General features: G+C 40.6%; 1 protein-coding gene across 2 annotated transcripts in view; it reads left to right on the top strand.

The window, feature by feature from the left end:
* Positions 1 to 27,618, top strand: part of LOC128890808 (cysteine-rich motor neuron 1 protein) — a 244,239-nt gene that overhangs the window by 41,528 nt on the left and 175,093 nt on the right. For both annotated transcript variants that reach the window (XM_054149687.1, XM_054149688.1), the window contains exons 4-5: positions 2,812 to 3,036; positions 12,842 to 12,886. In XM_054149687.1, coding sequence (XP_054005662.1) covers positions 2,812 to 3,036; positions 12,842 to 12,886 — 270 coding nt within the window. The remainder of the gene's footprint in view (positions 1 to 2,811; positions 3,037 to 12,841; positions 12,887 to 27,618) is intronic.

The following is a 27,618-nucleotide window of genomic DNA, read 5'->3' as shown; positions in this document are numbered from 1 at the left end:
TTATAATGGGACTCTCATAAGCATGATATAAGTGTGGTTAAGCGCATAAAAATGTTTCTCCAATGGAAGATATGTGAAACATGTTTAGGAAATGAGACGCAGGTCCGATTATTTTTTTCGTGTCTGTAAAAGTTCGAATTTCCACGAAAATTCGTGGTCGACTCGTAAGAAATTAACTTGAATAATCAGATCCAAATTTGATTGCACACATATTGAATGTGTAGTTCGTATGTGAATTTAATTTTCATGAAAGCGATCAAGTTTGCATCGTTGCGATGCTTCTATAGATGATTTCAGTCATCTATATTTTCGATCCACATCATCAGTATGTTCGTTAACAGTTTCGCGAATTCATCACGTTTTCCTGTTTTCTTTAGTAAATCGAACACGTGGATTTTATTAATATTGTCAACACCGTGAGTATTATTTTAGTCGCGCCAACGCAATAAAATTCCAAACAAACAGCAGCCACGTCCACAACGGAAGTTGGATGTGAAAGCAATACACTAATCCGAGAGGATTCAAATTTCGAGAAGTTAGAAACAATTTCATCTCGCTTTTATAAATAAATGCTAACAGTCAGTTATCGTGTTTTTCATTACAACGAACGCGATAGAAGCATAAACATTTATTTTTATTTTATCTCTGTTTTATTTTTTAATTAGTTAAATATTTTCAATTGAAAATTTGTATTGCGATAAATAAAATCGAAAATCATAAAAGTGAGTTGAGTAAAATTCACCTTATCTTAATAAAGGAAGGAACAAAATGAATCAATTCAATGTTTTCTCCATCCGTTCTTATCGATTCCAAATTTCTCTCTTACAAGATAATGCTTATACTTACATCTGAAAAATTTATTCAGAGGTTCTCGTGTTCGAGCAAGTAGGATTTGGCGTGTTCTTGATGGAAAAGCTGGCGCAGTGAAGCTCCCTTGGCATGTACCCGACGAACCACGGCCAATTAGCCGGAAGCGCATTCAGACCATTAACTCGAAATGAATTCGCGTTTAGGGTTTGGTTCAGCGCGGAAGGTCGATCGGCAAACCAATTGGCAAATTCGATTTCTGGGGCGCTCGACTGTGGATTATTAAACTTATCGATCCAGGCAGCCCATGCTTGGACGGGACGCTCGGTATCTCCTGTCCGGAAGTTGCACCAGCGAGCTTGCATCCGCCTCTGTAACAAATAATTCTTCCCTCCCTATTTCTTTCCTTCCACTCTATAAAAGCGGAGGACAGTTTTCCAGGTCGTTCCGACAACATGTATAGGGCCAGGTCAAAGTTATGTGGACACTGGCGAAGTAGACTGTTTGTCTTTAACCTTGGAACACGTATTTATTACAGAGCGTGCTAGTATATTATTAAGAGGGAAGCAAGTCGATTCAGAAACATGAAAGCGTGATTATATTATAGTTCGACGATATTCTTCATTTTTGAGATAGTTAAATTAACAAGCTCAGGATATTGTTAATCGATAGCACCAGTTTTTCCTTATTTCTGGACAATATTACATTAGACCATAACATAGGTCCTTCTTCTAGACACCCAAAGTTTAATTTTCAAAGTTTAAGTTTAAGTTTAAGTTTTAGCCTACTTAATTCCTATTTTCCAGTTTCTTTACATAGTCCAGAATAAATTGATTGAGAAACAATGCAATCAGATATTCAGAAGGGAGGTCGGAGCAGGTGACCGTGTTAGCCAAGGGAGAACGCATTATCATCCGAAACAATACGTGGACCACAGGATAAACCCGATAATCTAGATCTACGTTATCTAAGCGCTCGTTGGCATTAATACGATCGTTGCTGGTAATACGATGAAGGCAACCGGATATCAACATACGGCCGCTTAAGTCGTCACGGAAACGACCTCCCCGTCTGACACTCGGACAGTGCAAATTCTAGATGCCCCTATTGTTTTGTCTAATATACGCGACCCTTGTATACGGTAATTCGATCGCCACGGTTTGCCCCTGAAATTGCAACGTGTCCTAACTATTCGCGTAGTCCTCGATGAGATCGCTATCCACGCCGGGTAATTGAATACGAATTTGTCGTTAGAGCGCGCGCGGAGTGTCGTTGGGAGACCACATTATATTCTCCCGAGCGCGATAGAAGCCTTAGCTCGATCTGACGTACGCTGTACATGCTCTGTTTACCGATGTCGGAGAACCGCGTAATGGCGTAGACTTTCCCGTATCGATGGTAGCCCCGTGAGAATTCACCTCAAACATCCGGCCAGCTTGTATTTTCTTGGATTCCGTGGTCGTTACGGGGCATTCTTTCCTTTGGAATATCGCGCCGCGTCGGGGAAAAGCCAACGCCAACGTGGAATTCACGATTAAATCGGCCTCGAAGAGAAAACTCACTGCTAAGGGGTACGGATTCCACTCGCGATCGAAACAAAAAGTAGTTGCTCTCGGGGAGATTAGTCGACGGGGTGTCTAAAAGATGGTCTGTGTTAGAAATTTTGGAAAGTTGCGATTTTTGGTGGATAATGACCTAGATGGAACGTTACACTAACGCAATGTACAATAAATTCACGGCTCGTTAAATGTAAATTCTGAGAATTTAGTCTGTTTTGTGTTAATTTTCATGAACTTCTCACTATTTTAACACGTAACGTTTGTTGAGATCAGATAACACATTCTTTACTTTAGTTAGGCTTACACACTCGATTGTGTAAAATAATCGACGCGAAGCATTTAATAAATTTCTGAAGTATTCGACGTCGAGTGGTGCTCGAGAGGGCTGGAGTATCAAAAGGGTTGATTATTCGGTTAGGCTGATGTGGACGTGGAATTTTTACAGAGATTCCGGGCAGATGGAGGAGGCACTGCCCGCACGGGCCGGCAATGTCGGAACCGGGATGCAACTTGGTCTCTGAGGCGATCACGGAAGAGAACGGAAATACGTTGTCGACCGGAAAATGCGTTTGCGGACCGTCGGTGCTCTGGTGTCCGGACGAGCCGCAGCCTTACGTTTACGCGACGCGACACGAGTGCAAGCTCAATTTGGCCGCCAAAACCGGTTACGGTAAGTTCTTCCGTCATTTTTCATACACCGTTTATTCTCTGCTCTCCCGCGATCGACTTTGCGAATCGAAAAACGCCACTCGACGAAATGGGAAATTACTTTTCACGATATTGTCGCGTCGCATTCAGGGGGAGAATTATTTCTCGTTTTACGCGAACGTTTTTTCGATTCGCACTCGTTCGAACGCGCATTTCCTCAATTTATTCTCGACAAAGCGAACGCAACGTACCCGGCAAGTTTTCGAATACAACGAAGGACTCCGTGGAAATTTCGTTTTGTATCGATGCATAAATAGGCAACGGGAAAAGTCGATTTAAATACGAATTTTTATTATAATGTTTATGACGCGAGCTAATATGGCGAATACATGCTAAACGTGACTAAAACGTATACGTACTTATGCAAAACGAAATGTATCATGTATATCTTTTTAGTACGTTTTCTATATTAATGTACGCTAAAAATGCATAAAATCCGTAGTCTAATTATAACGAGTGAATAAGTAAATTCGGGTCATAGCCGTCAGGCGTGCTTTAGACAGCAAATGAAAGGTTAATAGCGACCAATATTATCGTATTATTTCTTTCAGAGAAATTTCAAAGAATTTTCTATTTTCTTTAATTAAAATTCTTTTCAAGTGTCTTTTGAAGGCAGAAACCCACCAACACTGGCCTCCGCGTGGCTTTCATTTATTAATGAATACACGTATTAAATACGGTCAATAAATGTAACAACTCCGGGAAAATTGTACTTCGCTGCCGTTACCACTCTTTTCAAGGCGTGCTTAGTAATATAGATTGCCATTTTCACGAGTTACATGGGAACATCAAACATCATTCCGTTTAGACTTTCTTTAATAGACATAGAGTGTACGAATATTTATGGGACTGACTGAATGAATCTCAGCTTTGCGTTGAATCTCATAATAAATCAATATATTTCTGAGAAACTGTAACATACTAGGCAACTAAAATTGTATCGTGACAATCTTGCGTTCAAAGCCGGAAATATTCAGAGGATCGGTACACATATTTACGACGCGAAACATAGCTCTATTACAAAACAAATCATGAGATTGCGCGACGGTTTTTTTTTTTTTCAAATAATATTTCATACGATTACCCACGCGATTTTCATGCGAAAATCTGACAGGGTTCGCTGTAATAACAGTCATCTTTCCAAAATGGAAAACGTCGAACGCTCGAACATTTCAATGCATCCGTACCGAGTTTTCGACCCCTCTCCCATCGTTGGAGCAAATCGATATCGCATGCTAAAAAAAAAAAAAAAAATGTAAATTTCCGACTGCAACGTGATCTCGCGTATGGCCAGCTCCCTGTTCCGATGCGTGTTTGCATTACACCAGGATATTGGAAAGAATAAACAGGGAACGCGGGACAAATCCGGCGCATTTCCATTCTTTTTAATATCGTCCACGTCCATTACGATTTGTCAATCCGTCGATGTTGTCGTCGTTTTGTATCATCGTTTCGAGCGATCGAAAAATCATTTAATTGGCCGCGGTGACTTTTCGATTGTCTGCGTCTCGACGATAACGTGTCGATGGTCGAAGGAAAACTGGTATCGTTTAAGTGGACGAAGCACGCGAAAAGAGAGCGTGGCTGAAATAACGAAACTGCCGCGGTTGGCCGTTAATGAAAAGAAAACATAAATAGTAGCAAAAGGAGGAACAATGGGTGACTAAGAAAAACGAAAGGTCAGGAGGATTGGCGAGGGGGATCGGGTGATACACGGCTCACAGCGCCGTTAATGAGAAAAAGACACAACCGCGATGGTGACGGCTCCTCGCTTCTTTGTTTCTGATTAAAGCCACCAAAAATAACTGAGCCCCTCGAAAGGGTGCTTCGGTTACGTGTGCACAGATACGGACACGCTTTCAGCGTCGAGTCCGACAATGTCGAAGGAAAGAGTAATTGGAAATCTGAAACACGAGGACGCTGTTGACTCTTTTCAGGTAGATGGTATTTAATGTGTCCAGGTTGTGCAATGGGGAAACACGATCGTGATGTTCTCACTTTTATCGAAGAAAAATCACGATGGACAATGTTCTTACTTCTCTTTGTCCAAATTATAATGACAAAGGATTACTTGGTATTATTAACACTCGAGGGATTCTCTGAATAGATTCTCAGAGCGCCTACTCTGCATATAAACAATTTTATCTAGATAACGGGGCGTTACTTTTTAAGAATTCAGACCTAGGGTTATTTTTCTTGTAAAAATGAATCGTAATTGTGGGATAACATTTTTTCTCACAATAGTTCTTAAGTTCAATAGTTTTTAAGGAAAAATGACTTGAAAGATACCCCGCGAACACCACTCGCGTCCGACTAATATTGGCAATTTCTACTCGTGTTTGTGACTGCAGACACTGACAGTTGGTGGTGCTATCTTCTAAGTATCGAAGACTGTTTAAAGCTGATAACAACGTATCGCAGTGTCAATGTTTACGAATACAAGTAGAAATAACGAGCAGACGAATTTTCACGATCGATTTCCTCGAAAAAGAACGCTGCCCGTAAACGTGTTCCACGTTGACCTCCTTCGGGAAAGAATTAAAAAGTAAACGGTACCACGAAGCCTACACATATTTATGCAGTACATTTCACACGAAATTCTCCGCAGTTTTTAGTCTTATTTCCTCACGCACGACTATTCCGTAGCTCCCTAGGCGCAAAAACAAAACGGGTACCCCATATTCCTATCTTTCCACGGCCGCGAATTTTTCCTCGCGCTGTGTAAATGAATTCTCCCCTATCCTTATGAAAAAAGTAATTTTGCATACGGAAAAGGTACGGTACACCGTGTTATCATGAAACTTGGGAATTTTTAGAGAGAGAGAAACGTGGTAGCCACGATCGGCAATTAAAATTATCGTTTCGTTATACGAGTCTTTTATGGTATTATTACATATTTAATGGTTAGCATCTGGATGGGTTTAAAAATGTTCGTAACAGACTTCTTTAACGTTTGTTGTAGCCTTATTTAATTTAAATTCATTGTGCAATAATGGTGTACGCCAGTCAACGCTTCTGAAATAGCATCGACCGAATTAATTACTAGAGTCTGATATTAACAAATATTTACTGTAGAGATTTTCTGTAAAATTGGGTTTGGTTCACTTAGAATCAATTGATCGTATAGTGTTAATACATCATTCCTCCCTCCCTCTTCTCCCTCCTGAAGGACTCGTGGAGTAACTGAGCTCTCTATTGTTCTTTCGCGAGGGGTATTGGTTATAAAATAAGTACGCGACAACGTTGGCCCCAGCCACCCCTCGCCCACCCACATTCAATGGTTGTATAGAATCAATAGTTAACTCGTCTTTTCATTGAGCTGAACTTTCGAGCAGACTGTCGTGGCGCACCTCGCAGTCGAGCTTGTAACGAAGTTGTTAGCGAACGAGTAACAAAAGTAGTTACCACCGCTGGTGCGGAAAGTTAAATTCGATTCGTCCGAGGGAAAGTTTGACCGTGTACGTAGTTTAAGGGATGGAAACTGGACGGATTGTTCCTTTGCGGAGTTAAGTACACGACGAAAATTTCTGAGTACGTTCAAGATGCACAGGGACAAAGAGAAATGGACGAAGATTATGCGGGGAACAATGATTAACAGAGACGAAGCCAAAGAGGGCCACATTTCTTCGCAAATGCAACCACGCATACATTTTATTAGCAAAAATATAGATAATCGTTAAGAATAGATCATGCTATATTTAGACCCACGATCCTCGGATCCACAGTCGACCGCTTTACCTACGCGACCAATCCCGTACCCTACGTTTCGTGTTCTTATTTGACTCCTTATTGTTGGGTATGGGAGGCGCGGACACTACACTAATTTAATTATTCTTCTATTCCTTGCATCATTTTAAGTCCGCCCAAAAAAACAGAGGAACAAAGGAGAGGAACGCCAGTTTATCCCCTCTTCCTGGTTTTGTTTTTTTCCGCGATAACTTTCAGCTACAGAACAGTCCAACTTTTTTTCTAGCAGTCTCATATACCACCCGAGGAAATAGACAACTCTACGCGGCGCGCAACGGTATTTATAAATTCGCTGGTAGAAAACCGTGCCACGGTTAGCCGTTTTTTTTTTTTCTTCCATAGAATTTGCCTTTATTAAGAATAAACGAGTATCTCGTTGGCGATCTTGTCGGCAGCGAGCATTCGCGCACGAAGTAATAACGAATGTTTTGCGGATGAACGACGCATTAAATTAGATCAGGGTTTCTCAAATTGCAGAACATCACGACCGTTGGCGCGTTGGATTTAGGTTAGGGGTTGGCAAACTTTTTCCTCCAGAAGGTCGAGTAATAAAAATTCTGGACTTTGTGGGTCAAGAGGCAATACCAAGGAAATTATCCACGTAATTGTACGTTAGATGGAGAACACGTAATCGTTTAATTATGAAGCATTACTCAATTACTATTTTTCAGGTACATTCTTTAAGAAATCATTGTAGGATGTGGAATTAATTACACTCTCTCCTTGAGGGATATTCTCTTTTTTTTTTTTTTTTTTTTTGACCAGATTCAATATTTAAGCTCTTTTTACAATCAAAGTACTCGACACAAACGTTTGAATATAAAATATATATATATATAAAAAAAAAGAATTTGCTAAAAGTATTTAAAGACCATGTATTACTTGATTACTACTCTTCAAGGAAAATCGCTCTATTATAACGTACATAGTACATTTTTTAGGTAAATGATAAATTGGCTCTCATTATTTCTATCTATGTGTTCTTCGAATCCCTCGCACGAACTTTTTCGATTTATTTATGCGCCACAACAACTGGTAAAGCCGACGAACAGGTGAATTAGTGGAAACGTTTCGCGGCATATTGTAACGGGGGGGAAAAAAAAAATAATAAAACGCGAGCGACCGCGATGTCGACCCAAATCCGACAAATGCATCGGAATCGGATTCCCATTAAAATAGCTTTTCGTTTCGAACGAGCCGCCGAATTGTAACGTATTTCGATAAACAATTTTTCACCGTTTTATCGTTTATTCCGCGAATATTTTTCGTCTCGTGCGCGGCTATTAATAGGTTTCGCGATGCTTAGAGGAACTAATGGAGTTAATTTCGATGGCGTTTATCGAAATACGACGAACGCTCTCGTGTCCCGTTGCCATTACAAGGCATTAATACCTTTTCACAGTGCGCTGAAAGCGCGTGTTTCAACAGCGAGTTGGACGGTGTTAGATCGACTTTATAACAACTTTAGTTCCAGTTTATATTAGACTATTGCTTCGGTTTCATTTCCTGCAGTTCTCTGTCGAGTTGCCGGCGTCCCTACGTGCGAACTAACTTCGAAGCTAATCGATGCATAGGTTGTCCGAACGTCGATTCAACAAAACTTATTGTATACCGTACTGTTATTAATACTTGAACGCTAGTTGCTAGTTATTCATTTGCGCGTAAACACGAGCTTAGCGAAACTGCTTCCTTTTTAACGTGGCGAATTTCTGTTATTATCGAATATTGCATTAAATCTGTAGGTGGTAGAATTCGGTATATCGCGATTCAGAAGTCACCAAATATTCAGATATTTGTGAAAAGTCGTCATTTTTACTGCAAGTGTATAGAGCTATTCAAGTAACGAAGAATTACGCCCTCATCTATTTAAATAAAATATTCAGGGGTTGCGCCCTATTTGAAAGAAGTATCGCACACTAAAAATTTACTGTAATCCTCTTTGAGCCGTAAATAAACGGAACAAACAATAAATAAAATAGAATTTGTATCAACGAACACCGGGACGCGAATATTTTTGTCGCGCGAAAGTTGGACGTCCTTTCATCATTCATAATGCGAATTGATATAAATTTTCATGTACAAAACAATAGCGTTCGAAGCGCCAACGTATCCGAATATTAATGGAAGTCACCGTGCAACTATGCCAACAGTCGCTGCTCGTTATCGTTTATTGATTATTGCGAATTTTTCCGAGCGGAGAAAGCATTCCAACTTTCAAATTCTCCCTTCGTGGTCTTCCGTTCTTTTTTTCGCGGCAGCTTTAAAACAACCAGAGTGGGAAAAGTTTTCTCATTTCAACGGAAGAATTGACTGGGGACAAAAAATGTTTTCGCTTCACGCGAGTTTGAATCGAACGTAACGAGAAGGAAGAGGCTCGTCTCAGTATGTGTATAAACAAACCTCTCACTCGGTATACAATCCTTCGGTTTCACGTCACCGACTATTATTTCGTAATTTTTGTACTACTGGATTACTGAGTGATACGAATGAAAAAACCGAAAGTAGTAAACGCGATGAGCAAAGCTTTTGCAATATTCTGTATCGCTCTGGGGTTTCATAAATTGAAATATATAAAGCAAGTGCAAACACGAGTTAATTCGTGACCGGTCAACTATGTGTTAAGTTGGTAGAACAAGGCCAGAGAATCTCGAAGAAGGAAAAAGGGCACGCTCTGTTTAATCCATTCTTAGAAAAACGTTATTCGTGTTGCGAAATCGTTAATGAGGCCCTAGAGGTAGACGTCGCTGCAAGATTACGACCCTTCGAACGGGATGCCTTCTTTCGTACGCTTCGGTAACCAATAACTTCATAATTGGGTCGTTAGAGGAAAGCTTTATTGATCGCGAAATTAAATTTAATCCCTTCCCGAAGACGTGGCACAAGTGTACACAATCGCGTCACGTGCACGGAGAATGTCACCGAGGACGAACTTGTTATTTGACTGAAATCCCCTTTCGCGAGTCAGCACTGCGTAGTCGTCGATGAAAGTATCTCTGATATTTAGTATAGCCACTGTTGGGCACTGGAAAATTCTATCTGGAATAAATTTCCATTTATTGATTTCAGTAACGAGACTTACAGCTAGGTTAAATACATCGAAGCTCTGTCATCGAATAGAAACATTGTACCTTCCATTCGACACCTATCTTTGGAGGTATCGAGGGCAGTCTTGCATCTTTTAATGGCGTGCTGCTGTACTTGCGTTCTAGTTGTCGAAAGAAGCTACGTTCTGCTCAGTAATCAAGAGGGTTAAGGGAATGCTCTTTCTTTAAGACCAGTTTCCTGGCAATATTCATGATTTACTTAGACGTAGCAAATTTCAGAAGTTTACGTTATTCGTACGCATACAGTAAGTCTTAGAAATATTCGTACCTTCTACGTCTATTAAAAAAGTTTGTCTAAATTAAACGATAGGTTTGATGTTTCCAAATAAACGTTTCATTATAAATATGTACATGGATAAACTTTATTGTATATATACAATGAGAAATTTATTTGAAAACATCGAACCTATCGTTTAATTCGGACAAATTCCTTCGATAAACACAGAGGGTACGAATGTCTATGGGACCGACTGTATATACAAAATTTGATACACGAAATATTTTGAAGACCTCAAGCAACAAGAACATTAAAAAAATCTACTTTTTAATCGAGAAAAGAGTACCCTCCGAACAATGCAAAATCGGTACGAGGAGTTGATTAGGTCACGAGACAGTTAGGCGTGGGCAAATATCAACGGTAAATACCGCGACGATTGTCCGAGGAAGATTAGCAGCGGGTTCCCGTGGCCGCTACTTCCGGACAACTTCGCGTTTGTTTAGGATCCCCGCCGATGTTGCGTAAAATTTACTTCCCATATTAGCCGTTCGCCGATCCATTCGGGTATTTGCATAATAAATGTCCACGGATAGATGAAATATTGAGTTGCTCAAGCGCCCAGGTATACTCGTAATCTGTAATTTATCCGCGCGGATACACGCGCTCAATGTGGCAGAAATGCTCGTAATCCTAGGCCGAAGATAAATTATCAGTGGCGCAGCGTCGGCTGGCGAAGTGGCTAAAAACTTCCCGAGCATTGAAATATTGGAAAGTATCGCGCATTGGCCTCTTGGTTATTCATACGCAAAGAAACCGAAGGGGCACGTTTCTTCTTGAAAATGGGAAAGAGTTGGCGGTATACAACGTTTTTATACGACGCACTGTATGCAACTGTCGTTGGAAGAACTTGAAACTTTACGCGTTCTTCCTTACTATTTTATATACATGGTGTTCCAGCCTAAGTGATACAGAGCTCTAACTCCAAAACTGTCGGCCGAGTGTAAAATTTCAAATATGGAAATTTTATGGTAAAATGGGGCTCATGTCTCAGCGCGAAGGAATTTTTGTTACCTTTGTTATTTAACGTGATACGATGGTCAAGTTGCGTTTTTCAAATGGAACTATATATTTTGTTTACGTCGTGTTTGGTCTCATTTTAATCAGAAAAATGTCAGGAATATGATGGTAACAGTTTTACAACAAAAACGGTAATAATAAAAAAATGTTTGATCGTTGCATCAGCATTCTCTCATTGAGATATCCGATCCCGGATCATGTTACTGTCCATTTATCGTAGAGAAACTTGCGCATTTAAGGAGACTGTTGAATTATATATGTATACACTCGCAACTGAAATCAGATGTGAGAGTGCTTACGTAGTTAGGCTAAGTATGGGCACTCGCGTGGGATTTAATTCTACTGAAAAGAAAATATGGGATAGACTTTTTCGAAATACTCGGACAAGATTGGATAGCACATTTGGGATAGCTTCGAAGACAAAGCTCGTTCGCCGTTTGTTTCAATCGACGACGCGAAAGATGCAATTTAAAACTCATCCCGCGAGTGTAAATGCCAGGGAATTTGAAAACGCAATGAAAAATGTATGGGAAGCGAGCCAATCAAATATTTATACTTCCATGATGGAACGTTTGAACACCTGCTGGATTAAAGTAAGTTCCAGGCATAAAGTATGAAACGTGTCGCGGAGAAGCGCGCTTTTAGTTGTTATAGTTTGATGGCTTTGTTCGTGGGAGAACTTGATTCAGAGGAAGTGCCTAGTTTCATTTAGGTTTCAAAATCGCAGCGTATATATTTTATGAAATTAGTTTGATATCGGAGGCGGGCCAATTTCTCATTTAAATACGAATTTAGAATAAAACATAAAGAATCTCCTATACGTCAAATAAAAATTAAAACTTGAATCACGGAACATTTCACAGAGGGATATTTCACAGAGGTAACAAATAAAAATACTGTTGCTCGATCGAATAAACGTCGTAAATAAATCACTACGCGTTGCTCTTCCCGTCATCTATTATTCGAATAAAATTTTGCCTGTCTCCGTTTGGTGCTACGTTAAATTCAAATATTATTTCACATGAAAAAGTTTACGCATCGCTGCCATAGATCGTCGTGTTCGGAATTATGTTTAACCGTAGTTAGAAGGTTTCGAACGCGCAATATTTTCTGGGACGTTAATGTTATCACTGGCGTGGAAATTCGCAGGGGTATTTATACTATTTATAAAGCTCGCGTGTAATACAAGTTAAAGGATGATAATTACGCGGTATAGAACAAGTTGTAATTAATTCTACTGAAATGTACAAATGGTACAATTGAATTATTTTAATTAATATTCGAAATTTATTAAAATAAATACACAGCAGGACGTTACTTTTATATACGGAATTATTCAGTAAATTTTATCGTAACATTTATAGATTGAACATTATACAAGGAACATTGAATATGGTTGAAAGATTTCGTCGTATTCATCGATAAATAATTTCGTTACTTTGAATCGTAAGCGCGGGAATGTTTCAGGGCTTTCGTTTAATTGTGTCGCTTGTTTGCATGATCGTCTCGTTACGCAATCTAATGAAGCGGGTTAAGGAGGGTGGAAAATAACGTTTAATTGATTCGCATCGAGCACCTCCCAGTCCGACGTCTGTTCTGACGCTAATAAACTTCTGTTTCAGATGACCTCTTTAGTTCCGGAGACACGACGGCCGACGACGCTGAAGGTGAGTCACTTTCAGTCAATTTCGAAACTTTCCAGCGAGAGTTTAAATTGAGTGTGTTTAGTATTCATCAGCGATCGAGTTTAAGGGATTAAAGTGTAATTACGAGGGCATGTTTGGCTTTTCGTTAATCAACCGCGATTCGAGTCCATTTGGACTTTTAAATGAGCCTGTATTAATGGGACCTGTGCTATTTGTGAATATTTTTTGTTCAAATATAGGGAAATTAATATTCTTTTAAGATCAGTTTAGAGGGGACCACTCGTGGTTAACATAAACTTTTCTTATTGCAGCGTTTTGGTAGCAGGATTTTAATAATTTCAGGTTTGGAATTACTAAACTCAGAATTAAGGCAAGTTTCACGTTATATTAGATTGCCAGGAGTATTTTAAAAAATCTTTAGAACTTTTAAACCGTCTATTTATTCGCGATCTAGGACAACTCCTGAACTTCCAAGGAGTTCGAAATAATGTATGGCGACGAAACGTCCAGTTAGCGGAACTGAGAACGACACATCCCGAGTCTAACAATTAATCTTCTTCAAAGAGACTTCTTAGATAAATTTAGTTTATTTCATATCCACGACAGATTAGCGAATCGCGCAACGTAAAATCGCGCAACGTAAAATCGCGCAATTCACTTACGACGGACGTAAATTCTTAGCGTCGGTTTTCATTCGATTATTTTCCCGTTCCAGCGTCCCGCGATATTTCCAGCTGTCCTTATTTCTCGTGGGTAGCTATTGTTGCGATGATAATAAATTGAAATTTATCCGCGAACGAATCCCCCGGTTCCCTTTGGCGATGGAACGTGTAACATTTTTCTCTTCGTTTCTTTATTTCTGTGCATCGATCGACGGTTATTAATATCGTCGTTGAAACCTGGTTATTTCTCGTGCGCCAATATCGCGTATTCAATAATACGTTTGATGCCCGACAAACTTTTTCCACGTGCGTTGGTCGGATAACTGAAAAACTGCACGCGGAAAAAAACCACGTTGTTGGTGCAACGCCAGTAACTCCCAATCGTCATTTCCGAGTTTCTATATCACCGCAATAGTATCGCACGGGGAGTTTCTAAAAAGGATCTAGGACTGTCGTTGGGAAAGGTTTAATACACGATAACGAAGACTGGTCGAGGTTCGCTTGTAAAATCAATTTAAACACTTCCAAACGTGGCCAATTTCTTCGAGTATAGCGTACAGTATTTCTCATTCAAAAACGAATCAAAAATGTGTAATGTTTTTTAATACGAGGCTTTGTTTTCGTAAAATCGTCTTTGGAAATTTATTTAATGCTAGAGCAATTACACACTACTGAGCTCGTGTAACGAATAGAACGACATGTCTCTGATTGCCTTTCAAAAATCATAGTTTCATGTAGCGGCAAAGTTGGTTCGCGGTACTTCTTCATGCAAAAATGAAGGAAAAATTGGCAACAACGATTTTCAACTCCGGCCTTTGTTTTGAAAATAATTGATTTAAAAATTCGTTGGAATAGCGCGATATTGCGCGTGGAGATAATATTGCGTATAATACCGCATATTTCAACTGGTTTTAAATAATTCGAAGGAATTAATATTCACGAGGGTAGTAGCATTTTCACCCCTCATGAGTCGATACATCGGGAATATTTATTTGCTATGCGAAATTGGCTTTAAAACATTCATGTTTACGCGATACAACAAAATTCGAGATAAAATCCGATGAAATCCATTTTCATTTTTTTGTTAGTTATTTAGTTATTTATCGTCGCATCAACCACTAATTGGGTTATTAGCGACATCTGTGAACTTTTAATGTTTTTGGAGAAGATTAGTGTTCATAAGAAATTTCAGGAGCTGTAGTATATACTTTTTTTTTATCAGTGACATTTTCCCGTACTTGTTCTCGCGGAAATACATCGAAAATGTTGAATAAAATTTGTTGGTACATGGCTTCTCGAATAACCCCATTTGAAAAGTTTGCTTCGCGCGTGGGTCGAGTGCTGCTTGACTATTGTGCCACATCCAGTGCGATATGATCGTGTTTGTTCGAATTGACTCGAACTATCAAAAATATGGTAAGATTGACAGCTAATGGATGGTGTCGCGATACCATCGGTGTTTGCAAACCCCCAAAAAGCAGAAATAGTAAACAATGGACGGGCGCGTTAGGGGAGCGCGCGTCGGACAAAGTTTCGAAATCGATTTTCACGAAAATAAAGTTACGCATAAAAAAAAGCTCGATTTCGCATTTTCAATTCGGTTTTACATGGAAAATCACTCCCTCCTCGGTTGTTTCACGCATTCTAACATGTACCGACGTACCGTGCTCGGAGTGTATTGAAGCAACGCGGCGTTTTCAAAAAGCTCATATTTTTGTTTAAAATTCGTCCAACCTGCCATTATATTCCCTTTTTTTAGTGTCATTTGACGACAAAGCAGCCCGACGTGCGTTAAAAGAGCCAAAATAATATTCTCCACGTTTAGAGGCGAACAAAAATATCCCGAAATAGTGCCACCGAAACGAACAACGCTTGCGAAAGTTTGGGGAATTTTGTTCGTTTACACGAGGTGGTTTTACAAGCGAGTGGATATATATTTTTGGTGACGAGTACCGGAGTGGTCGATGTAATTTTTCATTTTCTATGTAGAGCCAGGAATATTTAACAAGATATAACAAATACTAAATATCACGGAATTAATGAAAGTAAATTCATTTAAAGTTCGTTTCCATTAAAGAATATACATTCGCTTATCGCGAGCAATATTTTAGAGGACAGAAAGGAAGATGGCACGCGGAATCACTTGTAATTACATTCTTCGTCCAAGTTATGTACTTTTGCGATGGAGTATATGTAGGGGAGACGGTGGACTCGCATAAGCGAGGAATTGAATTACTCGAAGAGACGAAGGGAAGCCGTCGCGAGGGTCAGCCAGGCGGCAGTCGAGATCCACGAGGCGCGAAGGAACTAATTCAATTTCGTAGGCGAGAGCGGTTCGCCTCTTCAGAGACAAGCACGAAAGGGCAACAATGCCGCGATAAGAACTTTTCTTTTTAAAGAGAAATACGTTAGCCGGTTCCGCTCGGTGGATCTCGACTGGGAAGGGACGAAACATCGCTGAGAAACCGCTGGAGTTAACGAAAGAAATTAGAGATGCGTAAAATTCCTTGGAACGCGATTTCGGGTCAGGGATAAAGGATAAACGATTTATGTTTCTTTCACTTTTAACTAAATTAAAAATATGGGTGGCAGAACAGAATTTTCGAGTTAGTAGACTGGGGTTGTTCGTGCATTTATGCCAATAATAGGGAAATCGATGAACAAAAATGTTTTAAATGCCGATTTTTGATAGGTGGTACAGGTCTGAATATATCGAAGTAGTTGAAAACAAACAACATGCATACATCCCTTAAAAGGTGGAAAGGTTGTGGAACTAAATCGCACTATTAAAATTCAAACGTGTTTTTGAATGTTTCTTAGAAATTAGCACGAACTTTCTGGACAACCTAATACCATTCAAAGAGTAGAACGTTCTTTCGTTTAAGTTGCAATTCTTGATCTGCACCCTTCATAATATTTGCTATGAATAATTTGCGTAAACATCCATAAACGAGTCTATTTATATCATCGAACATCGATCCAAAAAGTAAACGCGGATAGAACGGGAGTAATCGAACAAGAAATGCGAGCTCCCGATTCACGTTCAATTGGAAATAATCCACAACGTTGATTACTGTTTACTTGTACTCGATAATAGCGAGCACACAGTGGTCCCCGCAACCGGAGTTACCAGAACGAACGTAAAAACGAAGGCGAAGGTGGGCAATTAAATTGTTCCGCTCAGCTAGGACCCAAGGGCGGTTTCAATTTGGCTGTTGTAGGACAGATCTCGCAAAACGCCCGACAAGAACGTTCCTCTTCCTCTGCGCTCTTAGATTTCGTTCTTCGACGACTAACGGACTTCTCGGAGCCGCTTTTTGCGAAACTGCTTCGAGTTTCAACGAACAACCACGCCACTAGCGTCGTCTTGTCGACGTTACAGAATTAAGCAATTTTATTGTCATCCCGAGACGATAGCAGACTTCTGCGCAATGGCATCGGCGTATATCAGATTTTATTAACACGTTGATTGCTAGACGTATATTCTTGAAAATTTCTACTAGGATTGAATATTATTTAGTCTATCGGAGACTACATAATCAAACATTTATCGTGGTATTCATTTTTGTAACTTCGTTAAAATTCGTATCCTTTGTTGCTCAACTTGTACAATTATTTATTTTCGTGCTTCAGCGAAAAGCACTGAATCCCCACATGCGTTAAGGGGGAAGGGCGTTTGGTGGACTTTGCGGATCATTCTGTGTAGGACAAATTTCATGTTGATTTATCGAGGTTAACTTTAAGGAGTTATTCTTTTATTTTGGGTAAAGAAATATTCTTTTGAAACCCGACAAAGATTCGCTTTGATTTAAAATTTGTTTAGATATAATATTAAATACCTCAACGTGGAAAGGTGAAATAGTAAACCAGAAATAAATAGCGAAACGTTTCTCTATTTTGAGCTCTGTGTACATTGAGAATCGAGGTTCGAATCATCTTCGATACAAATAAGAACAGAAGGACAATCGCTAAATTTAATGAGAAGAATTTCTGCGCGTCCGCGATATCGGAAACGATCCGACGGAATTGGTTCGTCAGTGTTCGAGCCACCGCCGCGGAGTTGAGAATGCCACCGTTAGATCCGGGATTCTTCTCTCGATATATAATTGCCGGTGAGTCGAGGAATTTCTGGTAGAAAATGTTCCGAGGGATTAACTTCATTCCCGATTAAAATTTGGATCAAGAGATTGCGTCTGGAGTGATCTCAATTAAGGAATCTTAGGCGTTTCAGCGAAATTGGACGGCAATTACACCCGGAAACGATTTGTTCCGATTGCTTGTTAACTCGCGCTGGTTTTACGCAGGAAATTAAGTAACGAGATCCTTAGGGTAGGTTCTAAAATTACCATTCAACTTCTGGGTCTAGATGTGTCCTTTTAATATTTTATTCGTGATGAGACCGTGAATGTTTATGTAATACGAATGTTCATATTTTTATAGATTAAGGGGAAAAAATTGGTACTTGAATTGATTGAAAAGATTCAGACTCGAAAGAAAGTATGTTCTAATCTCTAAACATGCATAAGGTGTATATTATTGTTGATACTTTATGTATTTTTTCGTTTGTGCACATTCTCACAGATTTCTTCGTATTTCTATTTCTCATAAGCATTCGCGATCTATTACTTGGAGAGATTAAAAACTAAATAGACATCTATGCAATAGTATCACTGAAGAGCGTAAGTACTTGTCTCATTTAATAGAGCCCTTAGTGTTACTTAACCTTTCGTGTCTTTATACTTTATACCACATTTCTTGCAATATTTTTCAAGTTAGGAGATTTCTGCATTCCATTAACGTATAACAACGTTCTGTCAACCTGAGTTCTCACCAATTTTACCAACGCTACCGTAATAGTTCAGACGCATTTAAAATACGCGATTCAGGCCAACGGTGTCCTTGAAGACGAGACATAAAGTTGAAGAAACTAATCGAGGACGCTATTATTATAAAATATTCCTCGCTCAGAGGGAACCCTTTCTTTTCGAGAAATGACAAAAGTACATCTGACTCAGGGTTCTCCATGAAATATGTATATATCCGACCGCAACGAGATGTTTCAAAGTTCTGCGCCATCTTCCTCGTTCCCTGGAAGAAGTTGCCGTGGTCGTTTGGAATCTTCGCAACTCGTTAGTATAGCAACTCCACGGGTCGGAGGATTGTCGAGAAATACAATTCCGGATCGGCGTCTGTTTCCAGTTTCGAGTTCTTAACAAATATGTGGAAGTCCGCGGAACGTCTTCGCGCTTTTACGGACTTCCGGAATGCCTCGAGTTTCTGCAGTCGATAGCTGTTTGGCAGTTCCTCGCGATTCTCGGTTCTCAGTTGGTAGCGCGGAACGTTACTTCAAATCGTTTTTACTCTTTTCTTCTCCCGGCTGGGCTCCTTGTAACGGAAACGTTAGCAGCTACGAGTTCTGCTGCTATTCTTGTGACACCGTCTTCCAAATTGCATCCCTTACGTACAATCTTCTGCGAAAAAATAATTAATTGATAGTCGAGGGGTTATTCCTTTATTTCTGAGGCTTGAGAAATGGATTCCTCGTTGATATTCTTACCAAACCGTTGATATTATACCAAATTATATTTGAAAAAACGTCGAGATTGTCATTGATAGAACACGAGTCAAAAGTAGATTTTTTTTTTAAATTCTTTGTGCTTGAGATTTTTGAAATATTTTTACTAAATTATATTAAAATAAATGTTTAATTGCCGAGGTTGTTAAACACATTTCCTTTGGCTTGGTAAGGAAAAAGGTTGCGAACCGCTGTTTCACGGTCTCGCAGGCTCTTATACATCCTCGAGGGAGGGAAAGTAATCAGTGAAATATGAAGTTCAGAAACAAAGGCACCTGAAAAAAATATAAAGAAGGAACGAAATCAGAATAAGAATAATAAAGAGTTGTTAATGCTTAGCAATGAATGCAGGGGAGAAGCGAATCGTGGGGTTTGGGGAGATTATATAATAATATCATGTGGTCCAGGAGAAGAAAGGATCGTGGTACTTGAACACGTGATGCATAAATAAACAAAGATTTTATTCGAAGAACATTGTGGTTGCAGATGCAGCTGCGCTCCAGGCAAAGATAACATCGTAGACATTATTAAAAGGACTTGTGTCGTCTTTGAATCCGTTGAATATTCCTGGAAACTGCAAAGTTTTCAACACAGGTAGAATTTTGTTGAAATTAATTGGTGTCGAGTGAAAACTCACAGCATTATGCAGATTAAAGTACAGTTCGTTCTATTGTACGTATTATACTAAAAATTCTGTATGCTTTTGAAGACGACCCGAATGTAGGTCGAAAGCGTAGAATCGTGTTCGGCGTCTTGCTTGAATTTGAAGTGAACTTTGGATGGAATCATGTTACCCACGTATCCCGAGGATGACTCTAATCGAAAAGTCGAGACGTTATTTCCATACGTGCCAGTCTCTCCGTCGAAATCAAATTTGGTCCGAGGAGCGAGCAATGATCATCTTTAACTGGCACGAGGACGAATACTCGAACGTATTATAGCGTCGGCGATGATACGTTTATTTGTGCGAATGCAGAAAATATATACTCGTATCGTCAGAATCGCGGTTTCCCCGTTGCTCTATAGCAGTGGTGCGCAAACTCTACAAATAAACGAAATTGTTCCAAAGGCCAATTCGACGTGTCTAACCAAACTTTTTAAACATAGTACACCCATAAATCCAAGTGATGTATAGTTTTGCAGTATGGACATTCAAGTCCATCAAAATATTGGTACATGGTTGGAAACACGTGTTCGTTGAAAGAACTTTGAAAATAAAAATCAGCCATACCAGTGTACCAGTTTTATTCGTTTATTTATTTAAGAGTTTTATACTAGGGTGTCTAGCTCAAGGACACCGAGTTTTTGCTATTTTATTCCTTGTGCGCTAATTAGAAAATTTGTAAAACGACACCTAGGAACTCTTGCATTCCACAGATGAACAGTATAGGTTATAGTATAAGGTTAAAGTACGAGAAGATGGAACACACTCGTCTTTAAAAGTGCAAAAATATATTTCACCAAGGAATTATCATTTGAGAGCATTTCCATCCTTGAACTTGCTTTCAACTAGGTTTCGCCAGTCGGATGAACCTAATGGAGGGTTCCAGTTTGCGCACCACTGCTCCCGAGGAACTGGTAATCCTCCAGAGAGATATCCGTCGACTGTTACCTTCGTTCGCGGACCCTGAGCATATTTGCGCCGGTAAAACGAACAGATTGTCCCAAGACTCACGGCAACGGTCCTTTTTATCAGCCACGGGCCGCGAAGGGACGCGAAGAGGGATAGAAAAGACGGTTCCACTTCGACGCAGCGAAATAGATGTTGCGAGCACGGGCTGCGAGCGTCGCCTCCGGCGGCCGTGTGCTCCTGATGAAACTTCCCCCGCGTTTTCGATTAAAAAACAAAGACACGGAACGACGGGGACCGAGAGGGAAAAGAACTCCCGGAATATCGATAAAAACAAAGTTTATACCCGTGAGGGAGTTAAATGAAACGAAGTTTTCTATTAAAAAATCGTTCCGGGTTTAAGTGAATTTCCAAAGTTTCGAAAATCGGTCGCGCGAGTCGCCCATGGAAAAAAAAAAAAGGATTAATCCGCCTTTGCGATCCGACGAAATACATCTCTCCGTCCCCCCTCTGGTATTAATTTCATTGAAAAATTTATTTTCGGTTTCTAAGCTTCGCGACGAAACTTCGCCGTCGACCCCAAGACGTTCAATTACCGCCGCCAGTCGACTTATCCTTTTCTTTCGTCGCGAGCTCGTTTCTTATACAGATTAATTTTCCACCGTCTCCCTTTCACCCCCATTTCATCGAGTTTTTCTTTACGACCGCGTTCATCTTTGCCGCGCGAAACGTGACGGGGACTGGGTTCGCGTTACGTTCACGTTCGAAATATAAAACCATTCGAAATGAATAAATAAGTAGAATGGAGAGAGTGGAATTGTAAATTCCGTTGTTCTTTGAGCACGGCAAAGTATCGATACTTGTTTCTTTCATCGTCACGAAGAACATCTCTCTATAGTCATCTGTATACAGTTCGTGCAACATATTTCTCGTGTACTTCTGTCATTTTATGTTTATTTCCCTTATAAATCCACAGCAAGCCTTTGGAAATATTGGAGAATTCCAAAGGAAGTTGATTTTATGCAAGAGGAAGCTCCCCAGCTTAAACTTTCTCCCCAAAGATCCCCCAAGCGCTAATCTTCGTCATCTTAAATTCCACACTCCCGAAACGTCAAGTTTCCCAATCCGCCCGACACCCCCGCTTATCATTGGATTAGCTCCATCCCTAAACACGACCAACAAAAATTTGTCATCTACGTAATGGAGCGTGCAAGTTGGTACCTGGTACATATTCCAGAAAAGTAATTGGAAAAGTGGGAAGAAGAACGCGGTCCGTGTAGTTGCGTGAGATCCCGTCTCGCGGGAAATTCAAGTGGTTCATAAAGCGACCGGTTATCCAAGAAAGAAGGGAATCTCAAGTGCGAAAGTCCCGCGGCTGAGAAGAGTCCAACGAAACCATTCGTTAAAAAGTTACTCCCCCGGGTGCAGGAAGACCATCTTACTCGCTAATAGCGCCGAATGGAATTACATCTAATGGAGAAAAGGAGAGGAAGCGCGCCGGCTTGGTGGTGGATTTCAAAGTCTGTCGTGGCTTTAATCCCCACTGAAACAAGGGTCTCCGACACTTACGAAACGAAGCTGCTAGAGGCCAACGAATGTTACTTCCGACTCCGACCGACGTAGCCTGAAACTTGCCAGTCAACTTCGGTGCACAGAAATCTAATTACTCGCTGCGAACAGATTTCGAAGATTCACTTATTCGTTCGTTTATTTCGCGTGTCGCCTCGTGCTCGTTACGAAATAAACAGACTGGAGAAGAAAAGGTGGTGCAGGATGGGCGTGGATTGCATTAATCGGACCTGTTTCGACGTTCGATGGAGAATAATAAAAAGGAGGAAGATTACCTGAAGAAGTACGATCATGGAGAATATTTCTGATTTGTTCGTCAGGAGTATCACAATTTGTCCGGATGTTGTCCAAAGTGGTCTAACTTAGGTTCCTTCTCTTAATTGTACATTAAAAGGACCTGTCTAAATTAAGTATCAAACCTATTATTTAATTTAGTATATTAAAAGAAGGAACGAAACAAAAACAGCCATAATTCTCAAGCAGGAATCAAGACAATTAAAGTTGAGGATGAGTCCAACCAACGATCCAACCAAGTTCCACGCAAGTTACAAATTCGTCGAACTCAACGTCGACGAAATGTCTGGTTGATGGAGCCCGTCGCAAGGAGTTTGAAACGACCCCAGAAGTCAAACTCGACACGTGGATCATCTCCGAGATCGAAAGATTGGACTCGTAAATTAACGGATCGAGGGAACGCTTTCGCGTTTACCGAGTTCTGGGAGTTTTGCGCGGGTGTTGATACGGCGCGAGGATGGTGGTTAAGGTATTTGCAAGTAAAAGTAAATTTCGAAGCGTTCGCGGCCACACTGGGAGCAGGAATCCTCAAAGGACGGTGAATTCTCGCGACACTTAATGTATGCCACGTTCTCGATTTCCTTCTCGCCTCCCACTTGCGAAATAATTTGCGAGAAATAGAACCGGAGTCTCGGGTCCCCTGTAACCTTTGAATAAATGCAGAATTACGTTCTTTCGGCGCTTCTTTGCCTGTTAAGCAGGCGGAAGACGCGAATTCTATACCTCCTCGTTAAGCGTGGCCGGCAAACTGGCTACTGGTAATTAGGGACGTCGAGTTAGCGCCACAGTTGGTTGTTGTTCCAATGAATTTTTATTAATACCATCTTTGCGCCATCTTTCATGAGACTGCCCTTTATTAGAAAGGATTTAGAGCACAGGAAAAATTTGGATGATCGCATTGCATTAGCTTGGATAATTGAACAGTTCGATTTATTAACGTGCGATACTATCTGTAGAGACAAAATTATGTAGAAATTTATTTAAGAATTATTTAGGCTTGTTTAGGAATTTTTATAGAAACGAGCCAGTTTCTTGCGAGACTGTCCTGTATCAGAAGGTCTGGATTAGGGTTTAGATTACAGGAAAAATTTCAGTGGTCGTATTCTACTAGCTTGGATGATTCATTGAAGGGCAACACCACTTCCATAGTCTAAAATCGCTAATACTTGGGAATTTCCTCCGACGATTCATTCACCTCTTACACGATTCTGTCAACTTCCATAAAGCAATATTCACAAGACTTACAAAATTTCTCAGGTCCTAACTAGTATAAAAACACACCTCTCCGGAGATATAATTTCGTTAATTCGCCGAGTCTCGAGTAGACCGCAACTGAGTCGAAATCGTATCGGGGTTTAGCGAATGGTTATCGTCTGCAAACATGAGCTCCTTTGAACGAGCGTTGTCCAACGGTTATTGCAATAATTATCAATCGTACACGACGTTTCCTGCGTGGCTCGCCTTTTTCCATGACCCAGAATCGGCCCGTGGAAAAACGTTGAAAAAGAGCCAGGGCGGTCTTATTCATCTCCGCGTTCTTTGGGCGAAAACCTCTTTCGGCGGATGCGCGTAATCCCATTTCCGATGGTAATCTTCGCTGTAGCCGCGCAGCCCGAATAAAATACATATGTGAGAGTCGCGCGGAAAAAGAATTCACGGGCATCGAATATAAAGTAGCGTTCCCAATGCGAGTGCATTAGGGAGAGTCGAACGTTTCTCGATTAATGGGCTCTCGATAATTCAGTTAATTGGTTCGTCGCCCATTGGGGTGGATGCGTCGGATTAGCCCCTCCCCCCCCTCCCTTCCCCTTCCAACGTTTGTACCTTACTTTCAGCGGTAATTAAATTACTTCCAGAGATAATTCAAACGGTGCCGCGATTACCAAACACATCCATAACGAACGAACCACGATCGCGACTCGAAGAACTGATTCAAACTTCGAGAGTAACGTTTATCGAGCGTGTAAATTACAAACGTAACGATGCTCTCGAATGGCTTCGGAAATCTGGAGCACGCTTTTTCAACTGTGATTATAACTTCGAGGAGGTTGGTGCGAATAAGCCAGGACCGAAGGGGCGTGGTTACGATTGGAGACTTAAAAATACATTTAGGCATTTTGAAAATTTTATTTACATGCGTTAAGGTGGATGGAACTACCGAAGTAAGAGGATATCGATTTAGAAGATATACGAGTCGAGGCATGGAAAATAGAAAAAAATTCTATTACATAGAAATAGTTTGCACAGGCAGAACAATGTTGAACCTGTTTGAGCATCAAGGAATACTTGTGTACCCACGCCTTGAATATGCCTCAGCCCTTCGACTTCAATAAAAGAGATTTTATTCTTCTGCATAGCCTCCAAAAGGATTCAACTGCAACAAGTCCGCACTTTCGAGACTCTTTCGAGGCGCTCTTCTTGAAATACCTGATAAATTCACGAAAGGCACACAACGAGCCGTTCGTCCGAGTATTTCAATGACGATCGGCGTTGAATAAACAAACGATTTTAAGCAGGGCCTGGGAAAACAAAAATCCAACGAATTTCCGTGTGAGAAACGAGCGAGCCAGACATGACCTATTCATCCGTTAGGAGCCCGTTTGCTCAAGAACTGTCTGGCTACTCGAAATGGAACGTTGCACCTCCATGCATAAATCGTGTGGAGCGTGCAACGTCTAATGGAACTTCTTCCAATAATTCATGGAATTAATTATTCGAGAGATTGACACAAGATCGACACGTTAATCTCCTATTAGGAAAAGCAGGGAGTTACCGAACGTTGTAGATACGTTTAGCAACATCGATTAGGGTTGTTCAAGTCGAACCACCTTAGATATTATGCATTGTAAGAATAAGTATTCTTATTATATTTTTAATATTTCTATTTTAAGTATAATTATCGAGGAGAAATTGCATTCTTCGTTTTTTAAATGTTGAGAGTAGAACGTTGTGAATAATAAAAATATATACAAGTAAAGGTAGGGCGAGGATTTAAGTAGAAATTCTTATTTTTGTAACACTGATTGCATACTAAATTTAGCAGACAATATGAATTTACGTATCACCCGACAACAATTTTTTTTTCCGCTATGAGGGTAGACTTCTTATATCAATTTTTCCCTTCTACAATTACAATTTCCATATAATCTGACCTATACAGTAATTTTCACCCCAATATTATTTCGCCGAAGAGTACCTGGGATCAATATCGAAGCAATGGATACTTTTATCAAACTTTAATTAGCAACAAGTGATTACTGACACCAGTCATGGGGTATAAAACCCCATACGTTCATTTTTCGAGCCCGCCGATGTTATCTATCGGGCTGAGTTACCGAAATAGCCCGAGGGTGGCTGGAAGAGTTTCGTTTCCCGAATCTTTGACGTCCAATTAATGGTACCCCAGCGTCGGATTCGGGTCGCGAAAGGGACTGGGAATGGGAGGTGACGCGGGATTTGATTTCGGGTCACGAATCGCGTCGGTCCGCGTCGCGAATATATCTATAGCTCGGCCTTGAAGCAGCCAGGGTGAAAGGAGCAATCAATCTGACCCCTGTGCGTCGCCTCTCCCTGGCTTTCATTCTCTTTGACCCGATCCGAGACGCGAAACACTTTTCACGGTCCTGGAATACCGTGATACTCGAAAACGCTTTTGCCACGATTCCTCGGATCCCCTTGTCTCCGTTTCCCTCTCTCTCTCCTATTTCTTTTCGGCTCTGTTCGTGTTGCCCGACACGTCACGCGAACAAATTTCTATTGTATATCGAGAATGGCTCTGTCGAGCCGTACGTTGGGGACATAAATAACGATGGAGCAGCCGGAGGGCTCGCAGATTTTCTCCCCCACTCGGTCTCCGTGTGCGTTTCCCCTCCACCCTCTGCTTTGGCAATTGTAAATTCAATTTTGATAACGCTAGCCAGGAGGCAAAGCTCACCCACGGTTTCATTTCGTATTCCGTTCCCGCTCTTTTCGCGCCGGTTTCGTGATTTCTTTTTCTTTCACCCGCGGTCCGTCACGCTTCTTCCACATTATCGTCGATAATTCGTCGACGACGACACGCGTCGCATGCTAAACCGGGTTCGACGACCTTCCTGTCGACCTTTCCTGGTGAAATCGAAAAAAGAAAACGAAGTAGAACATTGGAGAACTGTAGAATAATTATATTTGGCGAGGAAAACGTACTCGTGCGTCGATATTTAATTCGACTGTGAATGTAGAACGAGTGTAGTAAATCCTAGAAATCCATTTATGAATACCGGGTGACTTATTCCCAAATTCCTACGCTTGTCCACTGTCGCTGAGAGTAATAGTTGAAATTAATGTAAATCCTGGGGAACGATAATGCATGCTTTTGGAGGGATAGGAAGTTAAAAAGTGAATACGATTTAAAATTTGACCACGTTCGTTTAAGCTTCCAAGTAATGTAAATAATTTGATTTAAATCGAAGCTACGAGCCACCCCTTGTCTAGAGAAGCATGTATTTATCGGTCTCGTTTGATCGTTTCGGCTTCGTTTTATCTTCGATCGACCAAATAACGTCGAGTCGTAAATTCCGACGGAAATCCCTTTTTTTTTTATCCAAATTCTTCCCCGTGACGTCCATTCCATCGTACTCCAGACACCCTTCGATTTCACCTTTGCATCCCCTAGGGACGAGAATAAAATTTGCTTTCTACGTGAAATCTTCTATAAAAAATAAACCATAGCACGAGCAGGAATATTTTATTTTTGATAGGATTTTGGGTACATGGATTTGGGATTAAATCGAGGTCGTTGTCATCGTACAAATAATTAACGAGCTCGTGACCAAGACATATTCGACAGACGTATCTTTAGCAAGGGATGCTCGTTTAAGCGCGACTTGGTTTCAAACGCAAGTGAGAAGCAACGATCGATAAACCGTTAATACTAATTAGTCGAAATATGGCGTAATCGTGAAATGCTCGAATTAAATCGTTCCACCATGAAGTGTTCGCATCGTCGATTTTATAAAAGGTAGAAATTAATACACATTCTTGGTATATCGTTGAAATAAAGTAGGTCGGAGGAGCCGGTACATCGCAATATTAAATTAAACGCGAA

This window comes from Hylaeus anthracinus, unplaced genomic scaffold, assembly GCF_026225885.1.
Source record: "Hylaeus anthracinus isolate JK02 unplaced genomic scaffold, UHH_iyHylAnth1.0_haploid 12001, whole genome shotgun sequence".
In the NCBI taxonomy this organism is placed as follows: domain Eukaryota; kingdom Metazoa; phylum Arthropoda; class Insecta; order Hymenoptera; family Colletidae; genus Hylaeus; species Hylaeus anthracinus.
Note: the sequence above shows the minus strand (reverse complement) of the source record. Positions and strands in the feature narration are given on the sequence as shown.